This window comes from Phycodurus eques, chromosome 7, assembly GCF_024500275.1.
Source record: "Phycodurus eques isolate BA_2022a chromosome 7, UOR_Pequ_1.1, whole genome shotgun sequence".
Lineage (NCBI taxonomy): Eukaryota > Metazoa > Chordata > Actinopteri > Syngnathiformes > Syngnathidae > Phycodurus > Phycodurus eques.
The window spans coordinates 4338157-4360969 of record NC_084531.1 but is presented as its reverse complement, the minus strand read 5'-3'; the positions used below and the strand labels follow the sequence as shown (position 1 = coordinate 4360969).

General features: G+C 40.7%; 1 protein-coding gene across 6 annotated transcripts; it reads right to left on the bottom strand.

Moving 5' to 3' along the window:
• Window positions 1–4679: 4679 nt before the first annotated feature.
• Window positions 4680–21240, bottom strand: LOC133405425 (tubulin-specific chaperone cofactor E-like protein). 6 transcript variants are annotated; one of them, XM_061682342.1, is made up of 10 exons: window positions 21168–21240; window positions 20184–20239; window positions 15120–15287; window positions 12882–13034; window positions 12507–12621; window positions 12139–12395; window positions 11092–11218; window positions 10788–10904; window positions 9359–9470; window positions 4680–9204 (listed from the first exon to the last, which is right to left on the bottom strand). In XM_061682342.1, exons 3-10 carry the CDS (start codon window positions 15265–15267, stop codon window positions 8998–9000), a joined length of 1236 nt encoding a protein of 411 aa, XP_061538326.1. In that variant the 5' UTR covers window positions 15268–15287; window positions 20184–20239; window positions 21168–21240; the 3' UTR covers window positions 4680–8997. The 6 variants fall into 6 exon arrangements, with proteins under 6 accessions (XP_061538326.1, XP_061538324.1, XP_061538325.1 ...); XM_061682340.1 differs by having other exon boundaries at window positions 12507–12688; window positions 12895–13034; XM_061682341.1 differs by having other exon boundaries at window positions 12507–12688; window positions 12895–13034; window positions 20184–20236; window positions 21168–21231.
• Window positions 21241–22813: the final 1573 nt, after the last annotated feature.

Below are 22813 nucleotides of genomic sequence, written 5' to 3'. Positions count from 1 at the left end.
CCAGATCTGTGCCTTGTTTAGTTTTGAAGGGGACACACTCTCAAAGTGGACATCATATTGTGCAAGCATCTTTTACTGAAACTAACAGTGTGTCAAGTATGATCAAAAAAATAAAAATAAAAAAAGTTAATGAAGACAGTTATCAGTTTCTCCTCATCTGGAGAGTACTCATTTTATTACACAACATTTGGAAAAAAAACAACAACACAATATCAGTAGTAGTTTGTGATGTGGGCTGACAATCAGGAGTTTCTATCAATTTGTTTCTTGTTGAACATGCAGATTTTGTTTTGTTTTGTTTACAAAAAGATTGGCAAATTAGGGTCCACCCTTGTATGATGGAATAAGGTGAACCAAGGATTGCTCCGACGACCCCCAAAGACTCTGGGGAAAGGAGCGATATGCATCTCGAAGAATAGTGTAGCAGCGGTCCCCGGTGCTCCAATCGATGTGCTGCTCGTATTTTGGAAGTCTCTGGTTGAGTTCCGCCCCGTTCAGGTCCCCGAGGACAACTGCGAGTGAATGTCTATATTTCCGTTCAAAATATGAAATTTGGTCAGCCAGAGATTGCAGAGCACAATTGACACGAGCCTGAGCTGGAACGTAAACACCAACAACAATGAAAGAGGCAAAGCCCAGTGGGGAATAAAAGGGCTTACAGTCTATGAAGAAGGACTCCAGGTTGGGGCTGCTGTGTTTGCCGAGCACCGTGACATCCGCACACCAACCTTCGTTGACGTAGAAACAAATTCCGCCGCTTGTCGGCCTTCCCGTCGACGCTGGAAAGTGATCGGCTCTGTACACACGAAAGTCGGGCAGAAGAAGCTGCTCATCGGGGGTACATTCGCTGAGGCCGGTGTCAGTGAAGCACAGAACAGCCGAGCGCGCAAATGTCCTGCGATTCCTTGCGAGGAGAAGCAGCTCGTCCATTTGATCGGGCAAGGAAAGTTTTGCCAGGTGCACGGAGGGAAGCGGAGTTCGGAATCCCTGCTGTCGGAGCTTCACCTGGACACCGGCACGTTTGCCCCTCGCCCTCCTCTTCCACGGCCCGGCGATCACGGCGGTTCCTCTGGTCCCAGCCTCCGTCCAACTTGGCGAGAAAGGCTGCCTAAGGTTAAGCAGTTCTTCCCTGCTGTAAGTGATACGCATTATGGAACCAAAGTAGTGCAGGAGGAGGAGGCCTGCTTCTTTGCCGGTGGCGACCTCACCTTTCAAGTCAAACTTCACTTTCACTGTTTGGAGGCGAGAGTCCAAATTTAATCCTCCTGCTGGGAGTGTTGGTCCTTTGTTCAAGCATTTTTCTGCCGATGGCTCGATTTCCATACGAATGCAGTCCTCGGCGTCGTTAACATGACGAGGGAGCGCAGTTGGAGTATCAGTGAGAAAGATGGAGTACCATTCCAAATGGATGCAAATACCAAATACCTTTTTTTAAATACAATATGCGCAACATTGAAAGTATGACTTCGTGGGGAAGACGACTGTACATACGTGTGTGTGCGCGTGTGTACCCGTGTGTTTGGGTCAACTGTTGATTTGGTTTAAAACAAGACAGTAGTTACACATCTTTAAAACAGATCTTTGCAATTGTGATTTGTCAAAGGCCTATTTCAGTGCCACTGTCTCTAATCCGTACATCATGGCTGGCCTCACCACTGTTTTATAAACTCTGCCCTTCACCCTAGCAGAGACTCTTCTGTCACATAACACACCTGACACCTTCCTCCACCCGTTCCAACCTGCTTGGACCCGTTTCTTCACTTCCTGACCACAGTCACCATTGCTCTGGAGGGTTGACCCCAAGTATTTCAAGTCCTCCACCCTTGCTATCGCTTCTCCCTGTAGCCTCACTCTTCCCCCACCACCCCTCTCATTCATGCACATATATTCTGTCTTACTTCGGCTAATCTTCATTCCTCTTCTTTCCAGTGAATGCCTCCATCTCTGTTCCTCCAGCAGATCCCTGCTTTCACTGCAGATCAGGAGGACCGGGCTCGCCTGATCGCTGCTTAATTCACTTAATACCGACATACAGGCAAGAACTTAAATGCGCGAAGCCTCCAGTGAAAACAGTGAAAAAGTGGACCGGTGAAGCAAAGAACTTCAAAGCTGTTTAGAATGCACAGACTGGAGTGTCTTTGAAAATTCAGCTGGCAGCCTGGATGAATATACGGACACTGTCACATCCTATATCAGTTTCTGTGAAGAGGTTTGTGTACCAACAAAGTCATTTCGCACATTCAATAACAACAAGTCGTGGTTCACTGCCAAACTTAAGCAACTTCGCCAAGCTAAGGAGGACGCATATCAAAGCGGGGACAGGGCCCTGTATAATCGAGCTAGAAACCAGCTGATGAAAGAAATTAACATTGCAAAGAGGAACGATGCAGCAAAGTTGGAAAAACAGTTTAGCGCTAACAACTCTAAATCAGTCTGGCGTGCATTCCAATCGCTGACAAATTACAAACGACGATCCCCCCAAGCTGAGAACAATAGCACACGAGCCAACGACTTGAATACATGGTCTTCCAGCTCCTTCCCTCAGGTCGGCGCTATCGATCAATGCAAACTAGAACTAGCAGACATTCCAACAGCTTCTTCCCTCTTGCAATCAACTTCTTTAACAGCTAACATACAATTCCATTGCAACATGCTGGCAATTTTTTCCCAATACTGGCCACTCATGCCAGAGTAGCATCTGCTCCATTTGCACACTGACTGAGGAGTATCTGCAACATTTGCACAATCAACATTGTCCCAGATTATCGTACTACTCGCTTGAAGTCTCGGTGCCCTTTGCACAATGGTCATCGCACCGGACTATTGCAATATTAGTCTTTCAAACTGCTCTAAGTGCTAGAGGACTCTGCATCTTTTTGCACAATTGTCTGTTTTCTGTGAATTGACGATCTGTTGTCGTACTCGAGCGGCTCCAATTACCGGAGATAAATTCCTTGTGTGTTTTTTTGACATACTTGGCAAATAAAGATGATTCTGATTCTGATGAAACATTTGTGTTTCAGTTGAAGAGCAATGTCAAAATCTGACAATAAAATTTAACATTGCACATAAATACCAAGTTTGTATGATTCTACATTTTCTTGTAGAAGTTGTAGTCAACTGTGATTTCATTACTCTTTAAATGTGTTTACTTGGGAATACCTGTTGTGTACATATCTTCATATTCAAATTATTTCTATTTTAAAAGAAAATAGACATTGTTCTTAAAGGTGGGGTGCATCTTACCTCACTGTCGCCTATATAGTTTGTGCTTTTGTTTTGGACTTGCTTTAATTTTGTCTCCTTTTTGTATTATTTTATATTTCATGTTACATTTTTCTGTTTTGTTTTGTTTTATGTAGTTGATTGCGTTTGCACTTTTTTTGTGCTTGCTTTTATTTAGCCGTTTTTTATTGGGTTTTTTTCCCCCCTGCTGTCTGCAGTCAGGTTGGCATTGTGAATGAGAAACCTCTCAATTATACATGTAGTTTAGTGTCTTACACATACACTTATGAATGCTTTCAAAAAAGATTTGTAGCACAATTATTTTTTAAGTTGCTCATATGCTTTTATATAACAGTACTGATGTTCCAACTCGATCAAACACTTGTGTTTATTTTATTCCATGTTGCACAATGCAGTTCTTTATATATTGTCATGAATAGCCAATGAGTAATGGCAATGATAAAACCATTTGGTTCTCATTTGGTGGTATATAGAACCATCGGGTGCTAGATATTGTAGTACCCAAAAGCGGTTCCCCTTTGCGTACAAGACAAAGAACTGCACATCACTGCTTTGTCAAACCTTTTTTTGTATACTATGGAAGGGAATACCAACAAAGACAGTCGTGTCAGCTGGATACATGTAATATTATTTCGACATTTGTTACCCGATTCCCCTTCCAAATTCTGAGCTGATTAACAGTCCGACTACCTTAACCTCACCAACAAAGACAGGACAAGTGTGAGATGTTCATCATCAAAAACAACATCCACTATTTCTTCCAAGTTCATTTCTTTCAACTATTGCTCTGAGACAAGGTTTAAAATGAAATAATTGCTCCTCTCTCAAGATTCAGCGCAAGACATTATGGTCTCCGATACCACTGGCTGTGTAAAGACCAATTGAAGGTGAAAGGTGGCCCATTTTGTAAGTAACGCGTGCTGAATAAAACACTTTCAGTGTCGTTGCTATTTCAATGGCAATGTCTGCGCATAATCTGGATACTGTTCAAGTCATTGGAATTACTGTCGTCTGAAACACTCAAAATGCTCATCACTAACCTGCCTCATGGAGAATTTAATTGAATAGTAAACATCCATCAGATAAAAATGATGCCACGCTTAAACATTTTTGACCAAAATCTGTTTTCCTCCTTTGCCTTAACTTTCATTTTATTACTCATTCAAGTGGTTCACTGGCTCAGTTTACAGGGAAATAAATACTTGCCCTCTTTGTTATGATGTTTAAAGGCTTTGTTTAATATACTGTTGTGACCATGTAATAACTTAAACCTCAGTTAACATGGGCGAGAATCTTTAATGTTACAGATAGTCATTTTCATTCAAGCATTCCAGGGTTGACCCTGTGCATGGTTACAGCAGAAAGACACAAAAAAATAATATTACAGAGTTAATGAAGAAAAAAGAAAAAGAAAAAAAGGATTACACAACAGGTAATACAAAACTTTTGGTCAAGTTTATTCAGCAGACACACTACTCAAACTTTCCTTGCAAACCAATAAACATGCGTGATGTAAAAGACATCCACCCAGAAAATATTTGTGCACTTCAGACTAACCTCTCACTGATTAACACACAACAACTTCACACTTGGGTGTACACTTAGATGTTGATGCAGCACTTACGTGTTGGACTCACTGTGCAGGAACAAGCAAGTGCTATGTCATTATACTTTAGCTTAATTAATTACATTTCCTGATATTCAAGTACAGCAGTGGTGTTATCAATAAATACTATGTAAGCTTAATAAGTTACTGTTTAAAGCAAGGATCATTGGATACTGTGGGGTATAATACACTACCAAAAAAATAAATAAATAGATTAATAGATTAATTTATACAATTATGAAAAATAAATGCCATTGAAGGGAAGTAATAAAGTACAAATACTTTGTTACCGTACTTAAGTAGATTTTTAAGGTATATGTACTTTGAATGTTTTGTCTGACGACTTTTTAGTTTTACTCCCTCTATTTGAAAAGAGACTGCTTTGTCAAAATAGGCTTTACATTTTTTCAACCTCTACAGTTGACATGAAAAAAGTCAAAAAGTCAACCATGATTAAGATTTTGATTGACTGCAATCTTGAAGACTTGGAAGGCTAAAAAACCATGAACAGCAGCAACATGGACGAACGTAAAGCAGTTGGCGCATTAACGACGACGATGCAGCAGATTTGGAGAAGCAAGACCACATTCTTTGCCTTATTTAAGAGAATAAAATAAATAATAATTACAAAAAATAAATCAATGAAAACATACAATTAGGGTGTATTTTTCACTTTTTATCATTAGGGTGACTAGCATTTGTTTTGTCTTTTACAATATTAGCAAAGCTATGAGAACATGCCATATGGCATTAAGGCCTAAGCCAACAATATCTGTCTTAGTACCAGCAGTACAAGGAGCGTGCGTGCAGAGTTTTTTGTTTGTTTGTGCCAAGCTATCAAAACAGGTATGTATATAATTGACAGTCAAAATTAATTTTTACTTTTGTACTTAAGTAGAGTGTGTACTTTTTTTTATATGTACAAACCCCAATTCCATCTTCATTCAATTCCAATGAAGATGGAACGTTTTTATTTACGTTGTGTAAAACGTAAATAAAAACAGAATATAATGATTCCCAAATGCATTTCAACCTATATTCTATTGAACACACTACAACAAGAATACATCTAATGTTGGAAATGATAAACTTTAATTTTTAAAAAATAATTTATTTATTTTTAGGTAATATTGACTCATTTTGAATTTGATACCTGAAACACGTTCCAAAAAAGCTGGGACAGGGGCATGTTTACTTTGTTTAACCAGGTAGGGCCACTGAGAACAGCTTCTCATTTACAATGCCAACCTGGAGGCATGTTAAGGTTCAGTGTCTTGCCCAAGGATGCTTAAATAGCAGACAGTCAGAGCTGGGACTTAAACTGCTAATTGTTTGGTCAGTGGATGACTGACTCGACCAACTGAGCCACAGGGCCATGGCATGTTTACCACTGTGTTACATCACCTTTCCTTTTAACAAAAATCAATGTTTAGGAACTGAGGACACTAATTGTTGAAGCTTTGTCGGTGGAATTCTTTCCCATTCTTGCTCGATGTACAGCTTCAGCTGTTCAACAGTCCGGGGTCTACGTTGTCGTATTTTACGCTTCATAATGCACCACACATTTTCAATGGGAGACAGGTCTTGACTGCAGGCAGGCCAGTCTAGTACCCGCACTCTTTTACTACGAAGCCACGCTGTTGTAACATGTGTAGAATGTGGTTTGCCATTGTCTTACTGAAATAAGCAGGGTGTCCATGAAAAATATGTTACTTGGATGGCAGCATATGTCTCTCCAAAACCTGTATGTACCTTGCAGCATTAATGGTGCCTTCACAGATGTATAAGTTACCCATGCCATTGGCACTAACACAGCCCCATACATCACAGATGCTGGCTTTTGAACTTTGTGTCCTTAACAGTCCGGATGGTTCTCTTCCTCATTGGCCCGGAGGACACGACGTCCACAATTTCCAAAAACAATTTGAAATGTGGACTCGTCGGACCACAGAACACTTTTTCCACTTTGCATCAGTCCATCTCAGATGAGCTCGGGCCCAGAAACGCCGCCGGCTTCTCTGGGCCTGTTGATAAATGGCTTTTGCTTTGCATAGTAGAGTTTCAAGTTGCACTTACGGATGTAGCGCCTAACTATTTACTACCATTGGTTTTCTGAAGTGTTCCTGAGCCTATGTGGTGATATCCTTTACACATTGATGTCAGTTTTTGATGCAGTACCACCTGAGGGATCCCAAGTCACGGGCATTCAATGTTGGTTTTCGGCCTTGCCGCTTACATGCAGTGATTTCGCCAGATTCTCTGAACCTTTTGATGACATTATGGACCGTAGATGATGAAATCCCTAAATTCCTTGCAATTGTACGTTGAGGAACATTGTCCTTAAACTGTTCGACTATTTTCTCATGCACTTGTTCATAAAGAGGTGAACCTCACCCCATCTTTGCTTGGCAATGACTGAAGCTAAGGAGCTTATACCCAATTATGGCACGCACCTGTTCCCAATTAGCCGGTTCACCTGTGGGATGTTCCAAACAGGTGTTTGATGAGCATTCCTCAACTTTCTCAGTCTTTTTTTACCACCTGTCGCAGCTTTTTTGGAACGTGTTGCAGTCATAAAATTCTAAGTTAATGATTATTTGCTAAAATAATAAAGGTTTATCAGTTTGAACATTAAATATCTTGTCTTTGTAGTGTATTCAATTAAATATAGGTTGAACACGATTTGCAAATCATTGTGTTCTGTTTTTATTTATGTTTAACACAAAGTCCAAACTTCATTGGAATTGGGGTTGTATATGAAACTTTACAGGAATCATGTAAAAGATACACTCAGTGATTTATGAAGCCTTTAGTGGACAAACAAAATAACAGTTAGTGTCATGTTGCTAAATGCTTAAACATTTAATTTTTAATATTTGCATATTGATTGCTTTTTCAAAAACAAAGATGTGAAAACAGTTTTGTTTTAGCTTATCAAAGATCACTGTGGATAATTCTTAGACTACAGTGACTTGAGAAAGTATTCGTACCTCTTGAACTATTTCACATTTTGCCAGCTTACAACCACAAACGTAATTTTTTTTAAAAAATTGAGATTTTATGTGATTGACCAACAAAGTAGCACACAATTGTAAAGTGGAATGGAAATGCTATAGTTTAAGCAAATAAAAAGGTTAAAAAATGTGGTGTGCGTTTGTATTCAACCCCCCCTGCGTCAATACTTTGTAGAGCCACCTTTCGCTGCGTTTAAGCTGCAAGGGTCTTTTGTATTTAGGGGTTATCAATGTACAGGGGGCTGAATACAAAAGCACATCACTCTTTTCAAGTGTATACGTGCTTAACATTTTGAAAATCGTATAGCATTTTCATTGCACCTCACAATTATGTGCTACTTTATGTTGGTCTATCACATAAAATCTCAACAAGATGCATTCAACTTTATGATGGTGAGGTCACATCGTGAAAAAGCTCAAGGGGTATGAATACTTTTTCAAGGCACTGTAAAGGAAATGTACTATCTACAAACGGGATCCATCCATCTAAATTCTTATATATTTTTTCCCTCATTCTTAACACAGTTATGGCTCTAAAAAGGTCAAGTAGTTTTGGAGTATGATATAACATGGGTTTGTGCCATCTGCTTTAAATAAACACAACTGAAGAACAAAATGAATCTAGAAGATGTCTATAAGACGCCGTTGGGAAATGAAGATTACAAATGATGCCGTTCTCAACGCTTACTGGTTCCACTTAGCAGCACTGCCTCTTGATGGTCCGATGTAGCTTTTGCTACAATTGGCCAAGCAAGTGTTGTTGCTCACTTGTCAATGCAGTTATGGTGCATTCATGCAGAGATAAAGGTGCAGCAGTACCATCCCATTGGAAGCTTTGTGGTGCCTACATGTTTTCTCTCTTGATCAGTCCTCCACTTGCTGCATCTCAGTGGATGCCATAAACTAAAGCTAATTACAGTAAAAGACCAGTGGCAACCCAGCAGCACACTGCGGTCCAGTGTTGAGACATCGGGATGAAGCTCATCTTCGTTTTTACTCTTCATTTTATCACACAGGCTCTAGAGCTATGAGATATACACATTATAATCGTTTTCCAAAGTCAGCTAACCAATCCACAACTAAGCCAATTAATCATTCGGTAAAGAAAATGACCAGCTGGCAGCCAGCGGTTCACTTCGTCTTGGGCACAACAAGAATCTCATCACCATCTTGGATATTGTAGGAGTGAAGTGCTCGCGTGTTGTACTTGAGTTCGTCCGGGCCAAAAGCGCTGTTCTTGTCGATATAATACAGCCTCATCCTGTTGGTAGACAGCTGCACCACTGACGTCAGCTGCTTCTTCAGCTCGGCCACTGTCTGGTCTAAACGGATGTTGAGCTGGAAAAATACACATTTTCCAAGCATTTTAGACAAACTGGATGTCTGGCTTTTGAGTGATTATGCTTTGCTTTGATTTGATTTTTGTCAATATAGTTGCTCCATAAAATTTAATCAAGGGGAAAATTGTACATGGTGCAATTAAGTGACAGACCTGTTCCACTTTTTCTTCACAGTGAACCTCAACTTGAGCATGGCAACGTGGTCGCAGGTCGATCTCGGCCAGAGGTTCCAACTTCCCATACTTGTTTATCAGACAATGGTATCTATGATAAAATATAAAACAATTAAACAAAAGTAAGTTAAGGAATTGTTCACTTTTTTGTTATGGCTTTCATTTGATTTACACTTATGGCATAGAATTGTATTTTTCAAACAAATCTTTACTGTAATAATGACTTTACAACTGTGTTAGTATAGATTAGTGATATAGATTAAGTTCCATTCCGATTTGCGTACAAATTCAGGTTATGTAAAAAGAAAAAAGAAAAAAAAAAAGCCCTGTAAAGACAAAAATGCCTGCAAGCCACATTGTAGACTTGTTCATCCAGCCTAAAATTTAACATTTTAGTACACAGTAAATATATTGCTCACATCGTCCACTGTTAGACGGTTCACTTTCAGCTACATAAATCACCTGACTTGCATTCAAAGGTTAGGGATGTTCAATTTGGAGGAAATCTAAAGGGGTAAGCAGCAGAGGGTCGAATCTCTCATTAGTATGCCTTTAATAACTGTACATTCTTAACTGCCACGCGTGTGGAAAACAAGTTAGCCATTAACCACTGTTAATATTGGGACTCAGAATGCAGAATTGTTGTAAAAAAGAAAGACAACAAGGCAGATAATAATGCAAACACAGAAGTTACTTTTTGCATGCAATCTGGAATACAGGCTTGCATGATATGCTGACACCTCCAGTGGAATGCGGTGGCGTCTTTTTTTTCCTGATATTTTTGGTCGAATTACAACTTGTACAAAAATTGTGAAATTGCTAAACTGCCAATGTCAATCAAATTCCTACATTACTGCGTTGCATTTACAAAGGCATCTTGTAAAGGGTTAAATGATAGAATAAAGGACGTGTACTTAATGAAGAGGCTGATGAGTCTATAAATGAGATGAACATTTATATCTCAATAAATTAGAATATCGTAGAAAAGTTCATTTCAGTACTCATACATTATAGAGATTCATTAAACACTTGTAAAAATACTTTTCACGGGCAAATTCTTGCCTAACTTATACATAAAAAAATCATTTGTTTCTTGACTGTTACGGAATGCTCTAGTTTCGAGAGATGGAATTTGGGGTTTTTGTTTGCTGTAAGATATAATCATCAAAATTATACGTATATTAAAGAAATCATGAAATATTTCACACTGAGTGTGTGTAGTGCATCGCTATGAGTTTCACTTTTTGGAATAGAATTACCTAACTAAAGAAGGCTTTTAACACTATTCTAATTCATTGAGTTGCACTGGTATAGGATATAGAGCCAGATTTTGTCATTGTCAATTTTGTTATTGTATGCACAGGTCAGTGAAGCATAGGTCTGCAGGGAAGTTGCATACAGTACATACGTGTGAGGCAGCTCTTCCTCAGGACAGTGCAAGTAGTAACGGATAAAAAACCTCTCGGCATCTTCTCTCTCACTTTCAGTTACAACACTGCCATTCAGCAGGGATATGGAGGGAAGTCTAAAGACACACACACACACACACACACACAATCATGATGGAGCTATCAGACAGATATTTGTGTTTATGACGTGAATATCAAATGCACGAAATGCATATGACAGATGTAGATACAGTATCCTAGGCATGCAGTGTAAAAAGAAACCAAAACCATCTCTGTACTGCATTTAATTTTAATGGGACTCACTGTGCTATCATCAAGCTGCGCCGCTCTACATTGGTGTACGTCTGCAGTAGGGGGATGCCTTGTAATCGCACTTCCTCCAGCTTGGGAAAGAAGTTCAGCTTCTCAATGTCTTCCCATTGATTAAGACCTAGTCAGATTTAAAGGAGACCTATTATTAAAAATCGACTTTTGAATGGCTTGTAGGGATACAAAGTGGTGGAAAATATCTAGGAAAATTCTGTTAAGTTTCCAGTAACAGATGGGGAATTTTGAAAAAGTATCATGTTCAGGCAATCAATATAAATATTTTGTTTTGTCATAAGTAGACCATCCATCCGCTTATTCGAGGTTGGGTGGCTTGGCAGCAGCTTAAGCAGGGAAGCCCAGACTTCCCTTTCCCAGCCACTTCATCCAGCTCTTCCGGGGGGAATCCCGAGGCGTTCCCAAGCCAGCCAAGATACGTAGTCTCTCTGGCGTGTCCTGGGTCGTCCCCGGGGTCCCCTCCCAGTGGGTTGTGCCTGGAACATCTCACCAGAGGTGTCCGGGAGGCATCTTAACCAATTGCCCGAGCCACCTCATACGGGCTGAACTGCTGCCTCCACAAGTAAAAATGCTTATGTCTTTCTTAGCCACTTGCTTTCACAGAGTTGTCTCCCGCAAGTAAATCAGGCTCCTGCCTGTTCGATCACCTGGCTAGACCTCCCCCGGTCGTCATGGTAATGAAACACCATGGACTGGACACCAAATAGGCATTCACATCTACAGATACTTTAAAGTCTTCAGTTACCTAACGTACATTGTTTAGACTGTGGGGGGGAAAAGGGCATCCAATTATGATGTCATTTCCAAAATGACTGACAGGAGGAGGACAGGCTTGAACAAACATTTTTCCATTTTAAATAAACCAAACAAGTATTTAAAACTACAACCCATGAACATTTCTGATTTAAAAAAACTCTATTATTAGTCGATTAAATTAAATTAGTCTCTTTACTTTTTGACTGCCCCTCGTATAAAGAGACTTCATCCAGCAACCGCAATTATTTGAGCAAGTAAAGAGCCACTAACCTGAGTTGTGGAGGTTGATGCTGCGAAGATTGGGGAAGAGCCGTTGTAGGATATCCTGGTTGTCCTGTATTGATGCTAAGTTGTTGTTAGCCATGACCAGAGTGTCCAGGCTAGGAAACATGGATCCAAACTTGCGGACTTCGGCCCAGTCGTGTAGGCTGTTGTCTGTGATGTGAAGCAGGCGGAGGCTGGGGCAGGCCACGCTGGTGGCTCGCACGCAACTGTACTCATTAAGGCACAGGAACAACTCTTCGAGCCTGCAAGACAACTTCGATCACTTCATTTGTTGGCGTCACCCGCCGTTACAGTGGTTATAACACAGCCATCCGTCACAGTCAATACTGTACTAGCATTAGGCCATCCCTTACTCGGGTATCTCACGGGTGAGCAGCATCACAGTGTCCCAGGACACTTGGGTGTTGTTAAGGACGAGGCGTCGGACCCGAGAAAAGGCTTCAGCACACTGTGGCTCAAGGGTCATCCCTGCTAGCGGGTTGGAGCTCAGATTAAGGAAATCCAGATTGGGGATGTTTGACACAATTTTACTGATCTGAAAAGACGTAATGTTGATTTGAGAAATGTTGTTGTGCGCTAATGAAGATAGGTGCCCAGAAAATAAACTTGAGTTGATGGGCTACTGGGAGCCATGTGCCATTATAACAAAGACAACACACACTGAATCACCCTCTCTTTGATAATTTCTGTATTACCTGGAAAAATTGAAAGTGAATAAATCAACAAACCCAGAGACAGCACCTCATGCCAGTCCTGCAGCTTGTTATGGGACAGGTCCAGCTCCATGACATGGGCACAGAAGGCAGCAATTTCACTCTGGTCTCCTGCCCTGCTGATTCCACATCCATTCAACACCAGCACACTGGGCAAGTTCAGACGGTCTGAAAGGGAAGTGGAAAATAATTTTACGCCAAATCAGAGAAACCGTTTTATAGAGAGAAGAAAATCTAACACATTGCTAAGTTTTATCAAATAAAAATACGAAATAGTTGGGTGCCAAGCCATCTGCTTTTCGTTAGTGTTCTTGCTTATTCCTTCACATGGACAGTGTCCCAGAGCGGAATGGTGTTCAACCTCAGTGCTTCCACTGTATAAGTAACACATCGATCCATCCATTTTCTGAACCGCTTATGCTCACTAACGTTGCGGGCGTGCTGGAGCTTATCCCAGCTATCTTCGGGCGAGAGGCGGGGTCCACCCTGAACTGGCCGTCAGCCAATTGCAGGGCACATAGAAACAAAACCATTCGCACTCACATTCACACCTACGGGCAATTTATAGAGTTTTCAATTAACCATATCTTGCATGTTTTGGGGATCTGAGAGGAAACCGGAGTACCCGGAAAAAACCCACACAGGCACGGGGAGAACATGCAAACGCCACAACAGGCGAGGCTGGGATTTGAACCCCAGTCCTCAAAACTGTGACCCAGATGTGCTAACCAGTCGGTCACCTTGCCGCCTGTATAAATAACGTGAATGTTACATGTCCAAAATAAGACACTCTTATTCTTTTTGAATACTTAACATGATCCGTCATTTAAAGTTTAATCTTGCTCATTTTTTTCCATGAGTGAGCATCTAGATTTAAGACGTTCAGTGAGGATGCTAACTATTACAATCGTTGGTCTTCCTCCATTTATGCTTACACCATTATGCTATGACTGAGTTGTTTACAGTATTTCTCTTGGAATCACTTCAACCTGTAGGTATACTACCGGAGACAAATTCCTTGTGTGTTTTGGACACTTGTCAAATAAAGATGATTCTGATTCTGATACATGTAGAGTCATTTGTTGCCACTACAGTTGCGATAATTAGTCTATTAATCAACTATTAAATTAATATACTGTACAGCTATTTTAATAATCAATTGTTTAGAGACCTTGTTTAATTGAAAGTTTCAACAGTAATATTTTCCGATTTCTGTAGTCCACCTTGAAAGCAGACTATCTTTGTGTTTAATCAAAATAACACCATTGTAAACACCTGCTTTTACTTTGGAAAACAATGATCGACATTTGTGTCCATACAGATCAAACCGGCAACAGAATCTGAATAAATTTATGTTCGTGCGTTTTTGGCAAACTTGAAATAATGTTCTGTTTTTGAATAAAGAGATACAAAAGATTTTTAAAAAAAAAAAAATCAATAAAAAACAAAACAAAAAACAACAGATGAATCGTTTATGAAAACAATCGTTACTTGCAGCCCCGAGTTGGCACCCTTGCATGGTATGTTTTTAGAAAATAAAATTCCATTGAATTACAAAAAAAACGATCCATGATTTTCACTTTCACATTGGTTAATTTTCTGTATTTTTAAAAAATGTATTTATTATTCCTTTGTCAGTTTTTTTAATTACTTCAGTGACCCTTGGGTTGGGTTTGTGTTTTCCTAATAAAAGGGTACCAACATTTTTGCCTGTGTATCCGTCATCAGAGGTGCAATTTCTCCTTTACCTTTCAGCCTGAAGCAGTTGAGCCAAAGCAAAAAAAAAACAAAAAAACAAAAAAAGAAACCAAAAATGCAGTAAGGAGCCATGTTTACTGTAAATGGTCTTACAAAGAGTTCTCGAGGCCAATTAGTAGCATCCTTTATAAACTAATGTCAATCCATTGTTACCGCAGTGCTGCTGGAGGGAATGAGTGGGCACTCATACTTGACCCAGTTGCCCCGTGTTGTGTTGAAACTTGCAAAAAGTGAGCCAACATTAAAGAGCCTTGGTTATACTAAATTACATACATACTTTTCATACGGTCATCTTTTTTTTGTGTGTGTGCTTGGCAAAGGTTTTAAGACAAGAATCACTGACTTGATGTTTGTCGTTCATTTTTCTCATTTTCTCACAGCGAGCAAACCTTTTCGCAACTGGCTCACTGCCTACACTTTCATAATTACATCACTAGAGGTAAGAGTGATCATCATGCACAGAGCTATCAATTAGATATAAATGATCCAGCTCACCTTTCATGGGGGAACCTTGGGGAGATGCAGTGGGCACCACCACTACCCCTATGCCAAGCCCTCGACGGCACGGAAAGTTCTCCGGACTGTACTTTTCATTGATCACCTCGACAAATGTTCGGCCATCCTTGCACACTGGTGACTCCATTGTCTTCTGAACAGTCTCCCCTGTTTGACCAGGATTATAGCAATGACTCAACAGATACTGGCTGGTCAGATTACTCACTAATCACAATAGCTGAGTGAAACTGAAAATAATGTCTTTTCAGGGTGGATTATTGGTTTCCACTGCTTCCACACAGCATGAAGGTTTGGGTTGGGATCTGGGTTTGAATCTCAGCATTGGCCTGTTCTATATTCTCCCTGTGCCTTTGTGAGTTCTCTTGAGATATTCCAGCTTCCTGGCATGGTCTCAAAACATGACTCAGTGAAAACTCAAAATGGAAGTCGGTGTCAATGTGGGCGTGAATGATTGTTTTCATGCGTCACCATTGTGAATGACTGGTGAGCAGCAAAGGGTGTAATTCACCCCAAGTCATCTGATATGGGCTTGTGCTACCTCTGTCGCCCTAAACTGGATAAGTGGTTTGGATAATGGAAGGATCAATGGCTTATTACTGTACATGCATAAGCAAGGACAAGCTTTTAGAGACACTGGCTGACATACGTCAGTTGAAAACAACTATCATCACTTCTGGCCTGCGGTACAGGCCAGACATTTGCCATTTGAGAGCGTCATGTGACCAAACCCGGAAAACAGCTGACTTCTGTTTCAGCAACACTAAAGAACATAACTACGGTTTAATTCAATGATTGTTTGAGCCCAAACTTGCTAAAATTGTGTCTTCTTAATGGTTGGTGTCTTCAGACAAATTTTAAATACATGTACATCATTTATTTATACAAATATGATATATGTAAACACTAACAAAGCCTAAACATCAAATATTGTAATCTTCGTTGGTTCTGTGGCGACACCTTGTTAAAAAAAAAAAAAAAAAGGCATTGTAGATGTTTAAAGTTCCTACGATTGTTTTGCTCTCCGCCATTCCTTGATTTTGGTTTATCTTGATCAGTGGTTCTCAACTGTTGTTCCACAGGGACCTGTATTTTCTATTGTTCCTAAGTTCCAGCCCACTTCTATAGAAGTTAAGAACAATAAAGAAAATGTATTGTTAAAAAAAAGCCTTTCAAAACAGATGTATATCATATTTTTAAACACAACCACACATTGCTTAGATGTTAGACCTACTGCACCCCGAACAATGCGCCCGGATGTGACTGAACTGTACAATTAAGAATTACAGCGACTTACACCTGCACACCTGGTGATTAACCCTCACGCACATACAAACTTGCTGCAACGGATAACCTGCGACCCCTGGTGTTCTTATCGAGAAACAACATTTTTAGGTACCGTATCACATACTGTATTTTGTGCAGTATTATTTTTTATTGACCAACAAATACATGGTATGATTGTCAAGGAAGAAGCAGATTGCCCTGGCCGCTGTAGCTATAGAAAAAATTTGAGAGGCTACTGGCAGTGATCGCCCCATTCATTTTCGTGATAGAGACTCTCCACGCTTTGCTTTTTTTGAGCCACATGTAAAATCAATATAGTTAGGTATTATTGTAAAACATACATATATATATATATGCACACACACACACACACATTTTTCATCATAGGTATAACTCACCTATAAGAGACAAAATGAGAAGAAAAAAAAAATCTAGAAAATCACTGTCTGATTTTTAAAGAATTTATTAGCACGTTATGGTGAAAAATAAGTATTGGGTCAATAACAAAAGTTCATCTCAATACTTTGCTATATACCCTTTGTTGGCAATGAGAGAGGTCAAACGTTTTCTGTAAGTCTTCACAAGGTTTTCACACAAAGTTGCTGGTATTTTGGCCCATTCCTCCATGCAGATCACCTCGAGAGCAGTGATATTTTGGGGGTGTCGCTGGGCAACACAGACTTTCAACTCCCTCCAAGCATTTTCCATGGGGTTGAGATATGGAGACTGGCTAGGCCACTCCAGGACCTTGAAATGCTTCTTACGAACCCACTCCTCCGTTGCCCGGGCGGTGTGTTTGGGATCATTGTCATGCTGAAAGACCCAGCCACGTCTTCAAAGCCTTTGCAGATGGAAGGAGGTTTTCACTCAAAATCTCATAATACATGGCCCCATTCATTCTTTCCTTTACACGGATCAGTCGTCCTGGGCCCTTTGCAGAAAAACAGCCCCATGCTTCACAGTAGGTACACATGCTTCACAGTAGGTATGGTGTTCTTTGGATGCCACTCAGCATTCTTTCTCCTCCACACACGACAAGTTGAGTTTTTACCAAAAAGTTCTATTTTGGTTTCATCTGACCATGACATTCTCCCAATCCTCTTCTGGATGATCCAAATGCTCTCCAGAAAACTTCAGATGGGCCTGGACATGTACTGGCTTAAGCAGGGTGACACATCTGGCACTGCAGGATTTGAGTCCCTGGCGACAAATTGTGTTACTGATGGTAGCCTTTGTTACTTTGGTCCCAGCTCTCTGCAGGTCATTCACTAGGTCCCCCCGTGTGTTTATGGGATTTTTGCTCACCATTCTTGTGATAATTTTGACCCCACGGGGTTCGATCTTGCGTGGAGCCCCAGGTCGAGGGAGATTATCAGTGGTCTTGTATGTCTTCCATTTTCTAATAATTGCTCCCGCAGTTGATTTCTTCACACCAAGTTGCTTACCTATTCCAGATTGAGTCTTCCCAGCCTGGTGCAGGTCTACAATTTTGTTTCTGGTGTCCTTTGACAGCTCTTTAGTCTTGGCCATAGTGGAGTTTGGAGTGTGACTGTTTGAGGTTGTGGACAGGTGTCTTTTATACTGATAACGAGTTCAAACAGGTGCCATTAATACAGATGAGTGGAGGACAAAGGAGCCTCTTATAGAAGAAGTTACAGGTCTGTGAGAGCCAGAAATCTTGCTTGCTTATAGATGACCAAATACTTATTTTCCACCATAATGTTCTAATAATTTCTTTAGAAATTATTTTTTTCTCATTTTGTCTCTCATAGGTGAGGTATACCTATGATTAAAATTATAGGCCTCTCTCATCTTTTTAAGTGGGAGAACTTGCACAAATGGTGGCTGACTAAATCAATTTTTTGCCCCAGTGTGCGTGTGTCTGTGTGTGTGTATACATACATAATACAGCCATAGCTAAAACATTGGCACGCCTGGGGTGATTGTATTGTCTATTATATGTATGTTTTAGAAAAAAAAAAAAGTTGTCAATATTCCGGCATTTAGCAAATCTTAATTGACCTAAAACAGGAAACTTTCACTGTGATTTCTTGCTCGACAGTCAGGGGGTGGAAAGCAGTTCTTTATTTTTATACAAGGCCATGACTGCATCTGCTGCTCCTGCTGTATGCACGTGGCCTTTTGGGGGCAGTGTGGTGTGATGCATGGAAGGAGCTGCATATTACAGTAAGCTTTCAAAAAAAAAAAAAAAAAAAAAAAACAAGTAGATCGCAATAAAACTATTAAACTCATTTTTCACAGATTAGGAAGAATATAGGCCCATGAGTATTGTTATATTGTCTGTCTGCATGTGTTACTACGGCGTTTGTGTGTAAATATTTGTTATTTGAAGGTAAATCCCTCCCGTGAGCTAATGCTAATGTTAGCTATTCCGTCAATAGGGGTTTCCCATTGGCTGATAGCATAAACTGGCGACTCATAGGACAGATTGTTTGCATTTGCATGTTTTAATCCATTATGTGGGCACGGCACCCTGTTTGTCACAATAGTCTGAATTGTCTGAATAGGAGGTTCTGTTAGTGACAAGTGAGGCCTGAAGGGGGCATTATCACTGGCAGCGGATGTGGGACCACAGAAGAGGACGATGAGGCAGACGAGGATAAACAGAAATAGTAGGTGAAGAGATGGAAATTAATCTGTATGGCTGGGAAAATAGGCATTCATGAGTGCAGATCATGTTATAATGTATATTGTCTGCTAGTATGTGACTACCCAGCTTGTTTGGATGAATACCGTCAGTCTTGAAAAACGACTCCAAAATAAATTTGAATTATCAATGAAGTGAACATTGTGAGCCTTGCAAGCAGACTGGAGTCAAGTACGGAGGCTGAGAAATCTACTGAAACGCTCAGAACCACGGCAGAGTGTAGGAATTTGTACCACTGATTAAAGCAGATTTACCAGAGCTTCTTAAGAAGTTGAGCAGGTCATTGAAGGTTTTCTTGGTCAACTCTGACTGTTCAGATGCAATATAATTTATTCCCACATTAACTAATATTCTCTAAATGGAAGACAGCAGGGAGGGCAGCAGGCAGCCCACGTGAAGTGAGAGGAGGTAGCTGGGGGGAAAATCATCCTGATCAAGGAGATCAAATCTGTTATCCAACTGGATGCTGAAGCCAGAAGGCGCCTGGCAGGAGCGCCTCCCTCTCCTGCTGTGACCAGAGGACTCATTGTACCGTTACATCCCAAGTCCAAATTGGGGTTCACATGTTTTACTATGTGTTTGCAATGCACCCATAATAGGCTTGCTGTCATATACTGCCCTGTAGTTCCATTATTGGTGCGCGGGAGGGCGCTTTGCATCTCCCCCCCTCGGTTTTCAGCACCTGTCTCCAATCAGCCTCATCACCACCGGTATATAAGCCTGCCTGTTCCAGGAAATCCTTGCCAAAGTATTGGTTACTTCCCACCGTACCACGGCCCATTTACCTCACGTAAATCACTCTATTCATTGTTCCTTTTTTTACTCCTGTCATTCCTGCCGCCTGTCCACGCCACCGCCTGCCAACCCACCTAGGACCACCGCCCATACCTTTCCTCAATAAACTGTTCATCATTTTGCATCTGCCTCTGCCTGCTCTTGGGTCCAGCTACTCCCCATACGTGACACTTGCAACCCACTTCTGAGTCCCGACCCACCAGTTGAGAACCACTTCTCTCAATCATTACTGACAATTACCGAAATGTTTGACAGATTAAGGTTGCAGTTCATAAATTATGCCAGTTGGATCTTACCTGAAGAAATGTTCCCTTCGATTTGACCTCTTTCGCTGCTCAGTCTTTTTCTGCTACTGTCAAAGAAATCAACCAAGTAAATGATCATTCCTCCTATGGACACTTTGTTTTTTTTTTGTCAATTTATCAGCATTCAAACTACACTGGTTAAAAAAAACTAAAGTGACCCAATAATCATCACTGTGCAATGGAGCCTCTCAGGATCCTTTTTGGCTCCTTCCTGGCCAGTTTTGCATTTTTGCTGGTGCCCTCAACTAGTGATAGCATTACAGGACATTAAATCCGGAAATCGGATATTTAAAACATAAGCATTGATTTTTAATCATTTATCTAATTTAATAATTGGTTCGCTGATATATTGTAAATGCTATATAAAATCCTACATTTAATTACAATTTCATAAAGGAACCATAAAGTCGGCACACATTGGAAAACAGTGATTTTACAGCATTTCATTTTTTATTTTATTTTTGTGTGTGCATGCAATGCACAATTCCTCCTCAGTTGGGTGATAAGATATGGCGGCAGAAAGGAGCAAAGAGCGAATAAAAGTTGTCATTTCAGGGATATCGAGACAAATTCTCAAATTCTGTTATGGCCGAAGTAATATTAATTCTTTACATTTTACAATAACTGACAAAGACGCTTTTCAAATTGCATAATTGCGACAATATGGCGCGTAGATTGCAGAATTGCCAGCTATTTGAATGAAGTCCGCTTTTGAAGCAGATCATCTCATATACACCATAACAACTCGTGCTATTACAGCCGCCAAAATAGGACGGCATGCTAACTGCTGGACCATTACTGCTGAATACATAATGTTTTAGGCGAGTTTACAGCGAAATACTCCTTTTGACCGGGGTTGGCCGTAGCAGCTAGTTATAGTCCGACATCCGAGACGTATGGCAACACCACCACTACCAAAAAGAAATGACGTTATTCTGAGAGGTCTTAATTGTTCGGGGTTGCGCTTTTACATACCTTTAACAAGCACTTTCAGCGTCGCTTGATGACGACATTCCAGCTGTCTTTGACTCGTCCCAGTATCCCGGAAGTGACGTCAATGGCCTCGTCACGGGTTGGCCCAGCGTGTTTTGTTTCCGTCTTTACAAGATAACCCAAATGCAGCAAATAGCAAAAGACGCACAAAGGCGTCTGAATGACATGCAAGCATTATTCATTTTATTTCCACCCGAAATAGACAATTAGGGTGGTGGGGCTAATGAAATCGTCAATATTTGTTACAGTATAGTATACCATTACAGTAAGTCAAGATGCAAACTGCCAAAATGACATGCAATGTTCCGATCGATTAGATTTTTTTTATTCTTGATTGCCTATTTCTGCATACTATTGTTGTGGTTCTCTCTCCTGGTAACGCAATATAATTGAGAAAACGTCCAACCCATCTCATGCCATTTTCAAGTTAAGATTGCAGGTTATTGAACACAACGAAATTTAGATTTTGAGATTGTCCTTCACGAGTTAAGGGGAATTAAGGGTTAATTTGTTTCTTGGCGTCCCCCTGTGGACATTTTAGGCATGTGCATATTTTGAAACCATAATTACTGCATTGCCCAAACGCTACCAATCGAAAAATATAGATTTTTATTAGCCCTACCAGACACATTGCACAATTTATTTTTTTTACCCCAAGAAAGAAAGCAAAACAGACGCAAGCCTCAGTAATCAATTGTTGGTTGAATCCTTCCACATATTCATGGAAACCAACCGCCTCTATTAAATCATCCAATTAGCGCAACGGTGTCAAATTCTTTGTCGCGGGCGACATCGCAGTCATGGTTCCACCTGGCGGGCCGGTCTGGCTGCAAACCCACGATTGCCTCACATTACATCCATCCATTTTCTGAGCCGCTTCTCCTCACTCGGGTCCCGGATCGTGGGTATGCTGGTGCCTATCCCAGCTATCATCAGGCAGGAGGCGGGGTACACCCTGAACTGGTTGCCAGCAAAGCGCAGGGCACATAGAAACAAAACCATTCGCACTCACATTCACACCTACGTGGCAATTTAGAGACTTCAATTAATGCATGTTTTTGGGATGTGGGAGGAAACCAGAGCACCTGGAGAAAACCCACGCAGGCGCCGAGAGAACATGAAAACTCCACACAGTCGGGGCCGGGGATTGAACCCGGGTCTCCAAACTGTGAGGCAGACGCTCTAAAACAGTCTTCCACCGTGCCGCCATATTATTGCATATACACAAATTAATGGATAATTACTTTTGAAATCAGAAGCCAGTAAAAACTATTCAACAGTATGAATCAATTTGATTTTAAAGGGGGGGTTGGTAACAACAAAAAATGCTTGCAATATCAACATTAAGTGAAGCAGATTTCCAATTTTGGTATTTTAGCAAGAAACAAAGTTGATGCACACTCTCGCGGGCCACATAAAATGACACGGTGGGCCGGATCTCACCCCCGGGCCACCAGTTTGACACATGAATTAGGGGATTTGAAGCTAAATGTAAATTTGCCTTCCAGTAAACATTCCAGAGTGGTCTGAAATGTTTGTTTAATCCAGCTTTCATAATGTCCCACGGCATCTTTATTTTTTGCTACTGCAATAGCTTTTAGCTACTCCGGAAGGTACGGCTCATTTAA

What these genes read in the sequence shown, in the direction of transcription:
- LOC133405425 (XM_061682340.1), bottom strand. Translation starts at nt 15,267, where the DNA reads ATGGAGTCACCAGTGTGCAAGGATGGCCGAACATTTGTCGAGGTGATC. An exon ending in CATCAACCTCCACAACTCAG is followed by an intron (nt 11,219 to 12,138) that starts GTTAGTGGCTCT and finishes AAATCTGACTAG; the next exon opens with GTCTTAATCAATGGGAAGAC. An exon ending in GTGAAGAAAAAGTGGAACAG is followed by an intron (nt 9,205 to 9,358) that starts GTCTGTCACTTA and finishes GTATTTTTCCAG; the next exon opens with CTCAACATCCGTTTAGACCA.